Source organism: Saccostrea cucullata, unplaced genomic scaffold, assembly GCF_032062105.1.
Source record: "Saccostrea cucullata isolate Sc308-1 unplaced genomic scaffold, CSIRO_AGI_Scuc_v1 ctg14989, whole genome shotgun sequence".
NCBI classification, from domain to species: Eukaryota; Metazoa; Mollusca; class Bivalvia; order Ostreida; family Ostreidae; genus Saccostrea; species Saccostrea cuccullata.
In genome coordinates, this window is record NW_026919058.1 from 1 (window position 1) to 15104 (window position 15104).

Sequence of the window (15104 nt, forward strand, 5' to 3'; positions counted from 1 at the left end):
TTTGATGGCCTTGCTCCTTGTGTCTAAACCTTCCTTCTTCATGCCGACATCTTCACAAAACCGTAAGATGGCCTCCAAGGTTGCTAAACACAATGTAGACCTCCCCTGCAGCAGACGATCTTCAAACTCTGGTGTCTCCATCCCAGACGAGCCCCCAAATAGTGTAACCGGTTTCAAAATGGAGTGAGTTCTGAAAAAGGAGGAGGAGACAGTATAAATACAAACAACGTTTATTGGCTCCGACTCTTGAATACAAAAACTTATAATACACATTCTTGAACACATTAATTTCATATATGACTAGAGACTGATACATGTAATAATCAAATAACAATACAGATACATGTATGTGGAAAGTAAACAGTTAACTTGTAATTTCAATGTAAACAAAAACATTGACTAGACATGCAGCGTTTTTTTTCCTTATATAACTGGTACCGATAAACGGCACCGTTCCCAATGCAAAAAAACGTTAATTTTTCCCATTTCTGTGACTAAAAATTCCCAATTCAACTGTGATGCAAAAGACTACGACGAAATCGCATTTCTTGTTAAATGAAACATTGCACTGTCAAGTTGACTAATTGATCACTTCCGCTTAAATCGAAAGTAGAGAAAGTCGTAATTTGGCGGGACATTGTGGTTAGACAGCGTAGTGTCATACATTTTGACAAATTGAAAGCATGAAAATGTCAAAGCATTGGATGATGCGATAAAAAACAATAAGTACTCGTTGCTTATTCTTTAAAACAAGGAATAATGTGTAATTAATTTAGAATGAAAGCAAAATACATTGCATTTGCATAAATGAGAGAAAATTCGCCTGTTTTTCTTCGCTGTAATTTTTCCCAATTGAACCGGTATCGGACCCATTCCCAATTGGTAGAAAAAAATCGCTGACATGTGACTTAATCTTTGGTAATCCTGAGACTTTAACTAATGAACTTGACTGACACAATATGACTGACAAAATAATACTGACATCTTATGACACAAAGTATCACAACCACAGAGTAGCTACCTTAAACTTAATATAGACTGAATTACTATTATTAGTCACTGTGATCTGATGCACTGATAAACATAACTCTGAAATATTACACTAAGATATCTTACAACATCAACTTGACTTTTACATTGCTATAATTACACTGATGGTGATGTAAACAATAACATGTGTATGGGCGCAGCCATCTTGGAAATACCCGGATGTAGAAAGTGCGGGAATCTTGACATTTCACTTTTACATCAACTACGACCTAACTCAACAAAATATTATGCTATTACTAATATTACCTATATGACTTTCACAAATCATAAAACTAAACATGAACTGACATAAATGTATGCATTTTAGCTATATACTGTAATACTCTTTATCACGTGACCTAAAACACATGGTTTTGCACTAATTTTTATAGACGTAATAATTGTCTAACGTAAAATCATAAGTATACAATTTAACAAAATAAAATATCTGGTTACATGTAAATGATGTAAGAAAAATTTAACTCAAAAATGTAGTATATGCATTGTACATGAAAGTAAGCAAACCTTGGTCATGTTAAAAAAAATGCCTGAATATTATGCACAATACATAAGCATACATAATTATTGTCACGAATCCAAGAGAAAACAGGTTATAATTAAAATGTATCTGGAGTATATATAATATTATGATCTGCTTGCTTGTATCTAGTGTTTTGAACATATTTTATTGACAATATGTCAAAGGGATCGGACACAAGTTCTAACAACTTAGGTAGTCCTCTCCCCTATATAAAATCTGCATAGCCATACAACATACTTTACAAAATTTTACAATAATATATACATATACATAGAAGAACAAAGATAATTGTTTTCTGAATGAGGAAATAATATCAATTACCGGGTATTAATAATGGTAATAATAAATACAGTGTTGATATTATAAAAATATAATAATTTCAATAGAGATAATACAATTTATAAAGTGTTAATTAAAACGACCTGATTCCTGAATAAATTTTTGAACAATACCGAAATTTTTTTCATTTTCCTGCGAAGATAAGGAATCATCTCCCCATAGCAATTTGTGCACATTAATCATTTTTACATCTAGTCTCTTCAAATTTCCATTTCCATTCAATAACCTATGATTCTAATAAATTGTCTTGTTTTTCCGGTATGTCTGCTTGTATCATATCAACATCGCACTTTATTTTATCGTCTTATGTTTCTTGATTTCATTGTATTTTAAAATATTATTCCGCATTTTACTGTCATATTTGTTATGATAATCATAGTAATTTTATTTCAGATTATTTTGTTATCTCTCTTCATATTTCTATTTCCATTCGATAAACCATCATTCTTAATAATATGTCTTCTTTTAACAGGTCCAACGCAATACCCCGATAAAGGTATATAGCTTGATAAAGCTATATAGATTGATCAAAGTATTATAACTACCTTCATCAAGGTATTGTATGTAAAGAAAATACCCAAAAAAAAATCTTTAAAAATTTTATTTAAAAGTCGGATTTAAGTTTAATTGACAACTTATTCGAGAGTCACGAAGACACAAAATCGCTGGCAAACATCCTCACAACCTATTAAGCAAAACTCACAATAACACGTGACAAAATCTGTAAACTGGTAACTCAACTCAAACACTCAAAAATTCTTTACAAAATGAAGCAAGGGTTCATCTTGGTCGTGGAATTCAAGTATTAGTATCTCTACTCCATACAATTAATTCTCCTCACAAAAACGAGAATCTTTCTACCAGGCCTTTAAACAAGACAAAGGAAGATGCTTATTCGTTCCATATGTGATATGGATTCCACCTACATTATTGATATCACAAATTTTGATTAATTAATTGATTTGTTACATAGAAAAAAAAACTCAGATTTATGAAGATAATTGGTGATTTTGCTTTAATTTTCCGTTTGGATTTTGACGTTTCAGTTTGTAAATATTTGCTCAGCTTATATTGCTTGTAAAGAGATGTTACCGAGATATTAAATAGTTTAAAATATATTATATATTCTACATGTATTCCTAATTTCCAGAAAATGCTAACTACTTCTACTTTGAAAAATTACGGTACAATTTCTTTAATGTGTTAATTTGCTTGTCATTTACGTTTTATTTATATTTTAAGTAAAAACTGCAGGGATTTTTTTTCGAGATCATAATAATGATAAATTCGTTTGAACAGAATACGAACTCCTTGGAACCACTTATAGTATTAAAATATTTTAATCCTCATTAGAAATGCACCAAATCAAATTTTGTCTGATCTTTATTTTTTATTATTACAATTATTATCAAGAAATAGAAATTTGTTTTTTTACCTACATGTAACAAAGAATGTTGGTTAAAATGCTGGATGTCACAGTCGAGTTATCATGAGGATGGATGAGTTGAAAGTTGTCATTGTAAGACGGCTACTGTACACATTGTCTGCATGAAAATCACGTGGTCCATTTAGAAAAACATTGTCACAAAAGTTGAACCACCACCCTCCTTTGCATCTATCTGCACAGTTATAAGGTGACAAATCATTGTCTCTGTCGTATGCCGTAAACGGACGACCCTCCATAGAACCAGCGCCACCATGATCACGTGAACTTACATCACCTGTAAAGTTGCATTGGTTTAATGAGGGTATATTTTTTGTAAATGGATATTACTTAAGATTGATTGATATATAGAGGATATCTATATTGTGTGATTTGATATTTGCTTTAACCAACGAGTTCAAATGGTGTATATATTCGCGAGGCTTGACCCGGTTCTTTGCGGCTCAACCCTATTCCGAGTGTCCAAATAACAAGCGTTAACAAAATTTTAATTAAATGTACCGATCGTATTATGAATTAAAATAAATACTTTAATCATGCATAAACTCATCCTAGTAAAATTTAAAAGAGACTTCCCAAAATTTTACTTTTTTCTTATTTTGTATCTTAAAAATATTCATAGTAACATAATTAAAAAGAATTGGTGGTTTAATAAAACTGTGTATAGCTGTAATTATGTAGCCCCTCCCCACCCACCCCAGGGGGGAGGGACCCTCTCCAAAAAATACTAGATAAAAAAATTGGAGAGGGCTACATAATTGCAGCTAAAATAAAACACGAACAGTTATTCAATAAATTGATATTTAACATCCCCCTGAATTAAAGAAAAATACCCCCCCCCCCAAAAAAAATAAAATGCTCAATCACTTTATGCTATACTCATTTAACTGAGGAAACCAACACTTGAGAATTACCAAAAAAGGCACTCAATAAGTTTAAAGCGTTATAATAATGTATTCAAAACCTTTCAAAATTAATCGGATGTTTTAGAAACTGTGTTTTCACACACACTCTCTCTCTCTCTGAAATTGTATTTGTCTATAGATATAATGTTTTCAAAAGTACAGTTACACACATGTACATATTCCATAATGTAAATGGAACTCACACAGTAAGTTAGGAAAAGGTCGATATTTTAAAAAAAAAATCGCATATTTCGTAGCACGTACGTAACACTAACGGATGGGGGTTGGGGTGGGGATGGAGCGAGTTTCACCCATTTAAAAAAATTAGTAATTTGCAATAATATTACATGTATTTAGTTTAATTTTTTTAAACTGAAAGACGGCTGTCCCCTTGCCGTTTTTACTTTCTTCTTGAAGCCGACAACAATAGTGAGAATTATAAAAAATAATCACCTTTAATATATTGTTTTTACTTCCTGTTTTTCATTTCTCTCTCTCTCTCTCTCTCTCTCTCTCTCTCTCTCTCTCTCTCTCTCTCTCTCTACCCCCACCCCATTTTGCGTTTTAGGCAAGTTTCTACTGCAGTTTTAGATATAGATTTTCAATAATTGTTTTATATTTACCTAGTCCCGAAGATGTCATTCACCTGATGCATGATTAGCATTAATTCAAAGGGATAAATCAGAAAAATATATGACAACACTTTGTATTTTTTGTTCACGTAAACTTGATTTTGTAGTCATCATCAGAGGGAGACGCAATTTTTACTTCCATAGCAAAAATCTAAATAATCTGTACTCTTGTTCACATTGACACACTAGTGTAAGGAATATATTTAGGATACTAGTATATCATATAAACAATGAAAATAGAAAGATCAATAGCATTTAAACAAAATTAATTAAAATTAAAAATTTTCGAAAATCGATTGTCACGTTAATTTGCCATACATGTGTTTTTTCTCATTAGAAATTTCAATAATAAATTTCAATTTATTTTCCATTAAAATTCTGGAAGAAAAATGGTCATGTCAAACTGATCATGATTACCCCTTTCACTGTAATACATTGAATTCATGTGTTATATTAAAAAAAAGGAATATTGATTAAAATTAAAATTTCGGAATACAATTAAAGCATTAAAACATTTAAACTTATTAGCTTTGGTTATCTTTTCAATATCTATTCAATATATTTAATTATCAGGTGCTTTTAGTTGAGTAGCAGCATGTAAAATCTGCATTTAGGAAATTTACAAAAAATACATCGAACACAGGAAACAAAACGAAACAGAAAATGAATTTCAACTTGTTCATACGCAACAAAATAAAATAAATAAACTTGACAATATTAAATCACGGAATTAAACAATCAGTCAATCAACCTAAATGCCTCAATAGTTAATGGTAATCTGTAAACTCGGAACGTTTTCTCAAGTTTTGGCTTGCACGTACTTGTTATTATGACGTCATGTACGTAAAATGACGTTGATTCTAATGCCTCAATAGTTAATGGTAATCTGTAAACTCGGAACGTTTTCTCAAGTTTTGGCTTGCACGTACTTGTTATAATGACGTCATGTACGTAAAATGACGTTGATTCTAACCGTTGCTGCTAAATGGACAAGTATTACCTTGCTGCTAAATGGACAAGTATTACCTCAATATTGATAATACCGGTAGTATGAAAAAATATACATTTGAAACGAAATCGTGTTCATTGAGCACATTGAATGGTAATAATACCGTCACTATAAGCTACAACTCATTTATTTCGAAAATTCATGGCGTCATCGCTTGTATGAAACTCCATTGTTTATCCATATATTTGCCTGAAATTTTCACGATATTCTACAAATAAGCCATAAAAACTTTAATGTTATGCAATAAAAAGATGTAAAAGTTCAATAATTATTTACGTTGAGTAGAAGTAAAGAAATACAAAGTCACAATTCATTTCAATAAAATCGGCCCAAATTCGGCCCCGTGGCACTCTACGCAACTGTGTGATCGGCCCAAAATCGGCCCTGTGGCACAGAAGTGGTTAAAGATGTTCTAAAGATGATCTTTATCTCATACGACTTTCCTTTAAACAAAATTTTGAGACTTCCCCTGTGAAACTACATGAATGATTGCTAATTCAAATTGATGACGTATAAATTTTGATGACGTAGCATCGTTGATGTTGATTTGCCTCGAAAGAAAGTAGATCGTGTTCAAAATTTAGAATTTTTGCTATCTCCGTCTTTGAAAACATTATGTGAGAATTGCTGGAGCTTTCAAACAAACGAACTTCTGAGTAAAGTAGTAATGACCATGGGATGGTGAAAATGAACTCTTTGGACGATGGCAGTACAAAACGTGTAAGGCACGGCTAGGGGCCGATTCATTGTTGATCCATGGCAAGTTACACCTGCATTACTATTAGGCTATAGGTAGGCATACGTAGTAAAAAAAATTAAAAAAAAAAAAAAAAAAACATTGTTGAAGACGTTAGAGGAATCTCATAACAACAATTTAACTGCTAGGCTTTACTTTCTCTGAGAATAGTTAAAGGAAGGGAGGGGGAGTAACATCCGTCAAATAGTCTTGATGAAATAAGACACTTCTTTGACATGTACGAATCTTTTTCTTGCTTTTAACGACATTTTGCTCTTGATCATTTGTTTTATAAGGGCAAGGATTTTAACAAGGAAAAGTTTCAATAATATAAAACCTTGAAGCTAGGAATCGGGTCAAAACCGGAAGTGTTATTAATAAAGCATCCACCCGTGGATAAAGCATATCATGTATCATCCACACGTATGAGATAAATTGTATATATTGTTTAAGGTCCTTCTCGATAATTTTTCACTCATATATGGACCGTCACACGCCACCATTTGCCGGTGGAGAGCTGCAAATTTTGTCCTATACTCGGCACTCAGGATCATTGAGCAGTGAGGGATCTTTTTCTTTTCAGCACCTACGGCTACCTTTGTTTATACGGATTAATCCGAAGGACCGGTTTCCACGTCCCACATTGAAATTCGAACCGCCGACGTAATTAAGGTTCAACTCCTTACTTCGCGACTCTAGATCAGACGCTCTAACCACTGCGTCACGCAGGCGACTAAGAAGAATGTCATGTGATTTACATGTCGTTAGATATCTTTGCTTTACCAGCAGTTCCAGAGGCCCTTCCGAGAGTTATGGTGTACTTCTGAGCTTCAGATGCTACTTTCATGTTGTCAAATCTTTCATACCACGAATGTCCATTAGTGTCTGAGATACCTATGTGAAACAGCGTTCGGTGTGGTTTTGTCAAAAGATGAACGACCTCGTTTCCTGAATAAATAAAGATGATTTGCAGATTAACTAGACCATCGAGTTACATGTCAGAAACATATGTTAGATAGGATTACCAGTTGAACAATATACAAAGAATCAAATTAAAGCATTTATATTTGTTTTAAATAAAATTTTTAAAAGATGATTAAAAATATTCAAAATAAAAATCTTTATCGTTCATCAAAATCAAAAATCGATGCAAAAATATATGTATCTTAGTGAAGTCTTCTTGTGTGCCAGGTTATATTAAAATCAAACTAAAACTGTAAGAGGGGAAGCATTTTGAAAAATTTATCTTAGTCTAGTCTACTTGTGTTCCAATTTATACATGTATAATTGAACTCGGATTAAACTGTAGGAGGAGAAGCGTTTTAAAGGAATTTCACAGAAATTCATATGTTTAGTAAGCGTGGAAAGACCGTCTATTAGAATCAAAAACCGATACACAGACTTATGTATCTTGGTGTAGTCTACTTGTTGGCCATTTTATACTGAAAGCAAACCAAATTTGTAGGAGGAGAAGCGTTTTAAAGGAATTTCACGGAAATTAAAATTTTTAGTAAGCATGGAAACACCGTTTATTAGAATGAAAAACAGTTGCATTAAATTATGCATCTTAGGTTTGTCCATTTGTGTAACAAAATATCAGACCAAAACTGTTGGAGGAGTAGCATTTTAAATGAATTTCAATGAAATTTCTATTTTTAGTAACCGTGGCAACACCGTTCCTCGAAATCAAAAACCAATGCATATGCACTATATTGTGTATATTACATATACTAGTATTGTTTTGTTTTTTTTTAAATGAAGAATCGATACAGTTTTTTGGTATATTTAAAAGTAAAAATCTTAAAATATCACAAAGCATTTACTGCTTTATATGGCGTGAATTTCTTTGGTCCTCAAAGTTTTTAAAAGTCTAGGACAAACGTATACAATGCATATACCTCTGAAATGTCGTATTGTTATTAATGGATACTGAGTTTAAGGTTCTCGCTCTCTTTCATATCTATTAGTTTATCTATTCTTTAATCGGAATGACGAATACGTTTAACTTCTAAAATTTGATTAAAGTTGGCATGTTTTATATACTGTAAAAGTATAACTAGTGAAAGTCACTGGGAAGACTAGTAAATTTACTGTCCATACAATCACTACCTTAAAAGTAGTTTTACTAGGTATTGGATAGATTTACTAGATAACATTAGTAAATCTAAGAACTTATAAGTAACTTTCACTAGGTACTGAAGTATCTTTACTACCACTACTCCACTTTTTACTATCTTAGCTAGTAAACAGAGTGATTACTAATCACGTCGAACGCTTTACTAGGCACACTAGTTAAATCAAATAGGTATTTCTTTCAGTGTATATCGCAACGTCACGCTGTCCCAATCAGACGACTTAACGCGCCTCTAATTCTGAAGAGTTCTATAGTGGAAATACAACGAATTCCTCCAGTCGTCTAGATCGCAGGATTTTATCTGTAATAATCCAAATTATCCTATGGATCTAATAAACACTCGAATAGAGAAGGCATTCGAAATTCCAATAGAGGACATAAGAAATCGACGCCATATAGAGCAGTAAAAGTTTTGTGAAATTTTTGGATTTTTACTTTTAAATACTAGTATTACATATAATTATTGTATATGCATGTAGTACATATGTGCCAAGTTATTTTGAAACCAGACAAAAATAGAAGGAGGAGAAGCATTTCAACAATTGTTACAAATGTAACAAACAGAAGGACAGCTAGACAGACAGCTAGACACCAGCTGTAGACGGACGGACGACAGACGGATAACTTTCGCATAAGCTGTGTTGGTATCTGATCGGTGGAGCTAAAAATGAACAAAGCTACAGAAAAAGAAACAAATTACAGAAAATTTGTCAACAATACAAAGAAGTACCGATTCGGAAATATAAAAAATGTTACATCTACATTTGTTTATGACAGTGTTTATATAAATCGTTTTGTTGTTGCTATAAATGTATGTACAGCTTCAAATATTTGTATGCTAATCACAAGTTCCTGATTAGGCCTACCATTTAATAATAAATCACATTCAGAGATATGGTCACAATTTATAATATCACTTGGTGAATGAAATATGCATATGTTTTGGGTCAGTGTATTGTACATCAAGCAGAAGGATTTATAAAAAGCTAAAATTTAACTGAGCATTAAAAATGTTACGAAAATGCATGTAGTTTTAATTTCATCGACAATTAAAAGCATTAAAATATACATTATCCTTTCATTTAATTAATTATTTAATCATTTATATTTTTATCTACAGTCCCATTATTATTTAAAACTCAATATTACCAAGCCAGAATTCACCAGTCACATTCCCAAAACCATCTTTGTACTCTTCCCAATTTCTAGTAAAATTTTCTGTTAAAGGATGACGCCATTGAAACACCTAGAAATATTTAACGTCAAGAAACAGTTTCCTATTCAAGAACAACAAAGAATATGTCATAGAAGATACATGTAACAGAGGGCAGCTGCTTGAAATTGTGTATTCAGTGAAATTCCATTTTTGTTCACATGTGGAAAAAAGAAGGTGATACCAATAGAGATTTTTAAAAGCAACGTTAAGTTTTATAATCAAAATCAATGTTTTAGCTTAACAGAGAGAGAGAGAGCAATATTGAATCAGTGTAAATCATATCATAGCTTTATCTTAACTTTTTGGAAGCTTATATTTGTTCCGTAAGGAACCGAAGAAAGCAAACTATATTGTAAAAAGACATAATTCTTGGGTTCATTTTGAGTGCTAAAATATATATTTGTTAAAACAAATATCATCATAATCTTCTGTACCGTCCATCCTTTGGGGTCCACATCCATGTTACAGAGTACGTCTATGGACTTTCCACTGGATCCCCAGGGATAAATCTGGTATACGCCCGTTATATTATATCCATTATGTAAGATTTCCCAGCAGTCGAATGGGAACGAGTCTAAAACAAAATATTCGTGAATTAATTTATATCACTCTGTATACCATTGCTTTAGTGTGTATACATGAACGTCATTTGCGGAATCACTGTCTAGTAATTAATGTCAGGACATCAATGATAGTTTGAAACGGGGGATATTTTGCATAACGGAAGCTCTGGCATCCACTATAGCTACTTACTAGACAATTACATGTATTACTAATTTAAGGTAGGTCGCGGGTTTACTGCATAAAAATTCTTACGAGAAAACATATCCTGAAAATTTGATGTAATGTTCCTTAGAATTTACAGCGTATTACATGTAAATGCAATTTTCATGAAATTTGCCTACGTAGTTTTAATGCTATATTACTGTAAACGCGGTATAGTTTATAGTACATTTTTACGCTTTACTATTGAAACATATGGCAAAATGACGTTTTTAAGCCTATTTTGTGAAAATAGTTTCTTTTAGAAAGGTTGGATAATTTTTTAAAGACGTAGACGAATTAATCAAGATTTTCAAAATGTCAAGATGAGGAAAATTCAAAATTATTGATATAAAAATATCAATATGTCTTCTCACTAGATTTTTTGCAAAATAATTTCAAAGTTTGCGTTTATATATCCACATTGTTGCGTTTAGGGCGTTATTTATGTATACAACGTCATATGTTGAACGTTATCACGTGAACAGTACAAGTTTACATGTACTCTAAATATCTGGACATTTGGATTATGTAAGATTTAAAAGGTAACAAAGATGCAGCATTTAATTTATTGCGGAGACAAATTAGGATGGCCAGCAACTTTTTTTTCACTAGTATTGTGAAATTCATAAAATGATCATAAAGTGAGAATGAAGGGTATTAACATTCCTCACGAGAGTGCATCAAAATTTTAAACATGCAGCGACGGTACAACAACGCTAGTGATAAAATATTACTTCCTGTATTTTGGGGAAATTCATGGTCAATGGAATTTCAGGCATAACACATAAATGATCACTTTATCGAAAACGGTACAGAAAAAAATCCGATACTTAGGAAATTATCAAGGTGGGGGTACCCGCAATGCACTTTCTATATAAGTCGCAAGATAATATATGGCCCCAACTCTCAAACATTTGTTAATTTCAAATTCTCTGATTCAAATTTCCATACGCATAATGTTAAACGCTTTCATTTAGCTTTTGCACTTAAAGCTTTTGCTCTAAAATGTAGAGAGAAAAAAGATACTTGTAAATTGTTTACAGTGTCATTTATAGGGCTGGGTATTGGCCCGAGATTTCGTATTGCGATATATTGCGATATTTATAACTGTATTGCGATATGTATTGCAATATTTTTAATGTAATTTAAATGGCATTTTCTTACTATATTTACTTTAATTTACATGCAAAATGGACAGAAATATGATAAGTAACCAACACACAAAAAATTCTTGTTGATTTCATTAAAGTTATGCTCTGAAATGTTCCCACAAAACAACTTCTATCTTATTGTTTGGCTTAATAACAAACTTTCATATGTCCATTTTTATATTTAATGACAAATTCCTTAATCTAAGCATATTGCCAATATATCGATATTACAAAATCGTATTGCGATACGATATTTTTTGTCATTGTATTGCAATATATTGAAATATCGATATTATTGCCCAGCCCTAGTCATTTAGGTCTAATAGTACAAGTGTTTGAATAAATTTGGTTTATGAATGCATTTCACAAATTGTTAGCAAGCAAAACAAGGCGACTACACGAAACTTAAATACATACTAACCAAATAATAATGGTGATGATAATAATAATAAAAACAGAAAAAGTATATTTAATTAAATCTAACCAATTTTTAGTGTTGCGGATTGAATCCATCCCGAAAATTATACGCATTTTTGACCCCGCTTAGATTGGCAGTCATGATGCAATACGCATGTTCCCCTGGGTTGCAAATAACTTGCGCGAAGACAGCCCCTTAAGTTTTCCGTTAAAATAACTTTCTTTTTGCATACCATTACTTTTACGCTGTCTTATTCTGATTGACTTTTAGCAGTTTATTGACACTTACAATATAAATTATTCCTTTCATTTGGTATTGTATTTCATTTTTCCTAAGACATACGTTACATAACACATAATCGCAGCAGAAATCAGACTGAAATTTAATTATAAAACATGTATGCGGTTTACGTACAATAGCATGAAACTTTGTATGTCTACTTGATTCTTGAAGTCATTTGCAGAGAATTAAACGGGAAACAATGCAACGTTGCCTTTGTGACGAAACTGACGTCATAATTAAATGTGCACAAAACAACCGATCGGATCGTCGAAACTGTGTACCAAAATTGATGAGAAAAGCAAACCCGCGACCTACCTTAAATGGCGTACATGTTGTGCTTGGCGAAATTAAGATGCCCCTAGAATGATCAAGAAATGAAATCAACTAACATTCAAAGACTTACCACAGAGAAAACAAATAGAAATGGAAATATGACGTTACATAGAGACGGAGGTACCCGCAAATCGCAGTGGTTAGATCATCTGCTGTACATTTTCGAAGTAACTAGAGGTACTGTGAGCAATTAGCTCACTAAAGGATACCCCCCGCCTCCCATAATGTCCATGTTTAGCTATATATTGTTTTACGGTAACGTGTAAAGAGGAATAACTCGAGGTATCCAATGTTATTCAGAAGCTGCCATATCCCACGTCATAGGTAAGAATATAATGGGAATGTCCATGTTTTGCTATGGGAAACCTAAAATACGTGTCGGATCAAAAAGTAAAATAGGAGGTGCACAATGGCAATATGTAATAAAGATTCTGTGAAAGTTTCATTGAATTTCACCGAGCGGTATAAGAGGAGTTGTGGATAAGAGATGGGTACCCAAAAGCGTAACAGACAGACAGACGGACGGACTGCTGGACGGACGGACGAACATACCGATTACAGTGTACCCTCCCACTTTTCAAGCGAGGGGTATAAATACCCTCCCACTTTTCAAGCGGGGGTACGGTGTATAACAATAGTAAATAATATCCCGAGAATGTACTTACATTTCAATGTTGTGGTGGGAATAGTTGTCGTTGTGGAGGTGGTAGACGGTTTAGGGATTGGTCTTGTTCTATTACCTGAAAACACAAGAAGATATTTACTTTATTTCCTCTGTGACAATGCCATCCTGCAAACTTCTTTAAATACTTTCATAAAATTGGTCGAAGATCAATTCATACAACAAAATGAGTAATGTATTACGTACCGCAATCGCTGTTACATAAATCGGAATCACAGCACACAAGACAGAGCTCAGTCGACCTTTTACCGAAAATTGATGCAGTCGTACTTCCACATTTCTTTTCAAAGCCAAATAAAAATGAAAAGAGAAAAAGTTAAATTATTATCATCACCTGAATTTGAAATACCGGTATATTATTCTTTTTCATTTAAATATTCTCCTCCTTCCGATTTCTGTACATTTAATTGCGTTACTTGTAATATAATTATCAGTTAAAATAAATTTCTTACATTTCTTTGAGAACAAGAGGATACAAAGTAGCTCTCTCCAAATTCAACTTCTTCATGCAGATGGCAAACCTACGTAAACAGAGTATCAATCTATTTTGAAAATCTGACTGTTGAATTCAGTTTTCCTCTCTCACGTCTCTTGTAAACAGTTTCCTTATACATTCTATTTCATGTGCATATCAAAACAGGTTGATTTATTAAGTACTTCAATTAGTGATTCTGAAAGAATGTGGAAAGACTTTGTCTCCAAAAACTGCAAAGGTGTCGGGAATGAAGAACTACAGCAAGGTATTATTATAGATCGTCATAATAGAGCGACGCAAAAACACAATGCCCCGTGACGTATTTTATATAACAAAATTCGACAAAACAAGACGTAAACAACAAACAAAATGTATGGATTGCATTAGAATGGGAATAACTGATCTTCTAATTTGGTATTTACGCGGAGCCGGTAAAACGGATGTTTGCGACCGTTAAATCAGCATTAACGGTCGCAAATACCAAAGAACTACGAACTCTAACTCTTGATTCCCGCCTACATTTTGCACCCATTAAATTCAATTTTAATGGCAATTTGGCCATTAAATCTTTGTTTGATACAAAGAACAGTTCTATGGTAATTGATTAACCATTTTAATTCCAGCGCTAGATCGTAAATTATCATTAATTTTAGCTCTTGAAAAAAGGGGGAAAGACGATATTTTCTAGTGAAATCGAACTTTCAAGAATCACCATATTTTGAAATAGTATTAAATATGATAAAATGTATCTCATATCTTTTCTTATGTTTTACGCAAATAAATAAAACATAAATAAATTAATAAAATACAATTACTTAGTTGTAAAGAGCTTTAAAATTGGTGAAAAATCAGCATTTTTTCTTTTTTTGTCTATAAACATATGTCCCCCCCCCCCCCCGTGAAACACAAAAAGCTTTGGCATAGATTTGTAAAATGACAGTCCATATTACCTGTAAAAAGGAATTTTTTTTTAAAGGGGGGGGGGGGGAAGATGTTTTAAAAATATTTTCCGT

The 15104-nt window shown here is 32.5% G+C and overlaps 1 protein-coding gene across 1 annotated transcript; it reads right to left on the minus strand.

The window, feature by feature from the left end:
* Positions 1-29: 29 nt before the first annotated feature.
* Positions 30-14131, minus strand: LOC134278562 (ficolin-2-like; the record flags this gene model as incomplete). Its single annotated transcript, XM_062760871.1, has 8 exons — positions 14069-14131; positions 13803-13896; positions 13600-13674; positions 10420-10559; positions 9919-10015; positions 7419-7583; positions 3447-3630; positions 30-190 (listed from the first exon to the last, which is right to left on the minus strand). Coding segments are annotated over exons 4-8 (634 nt in total), but the record flags the coding sequence as incomplete, so codon positions are not given.
* Between the last annotated feature and the right edge of the window lie 973 nt (positions 14132-15104).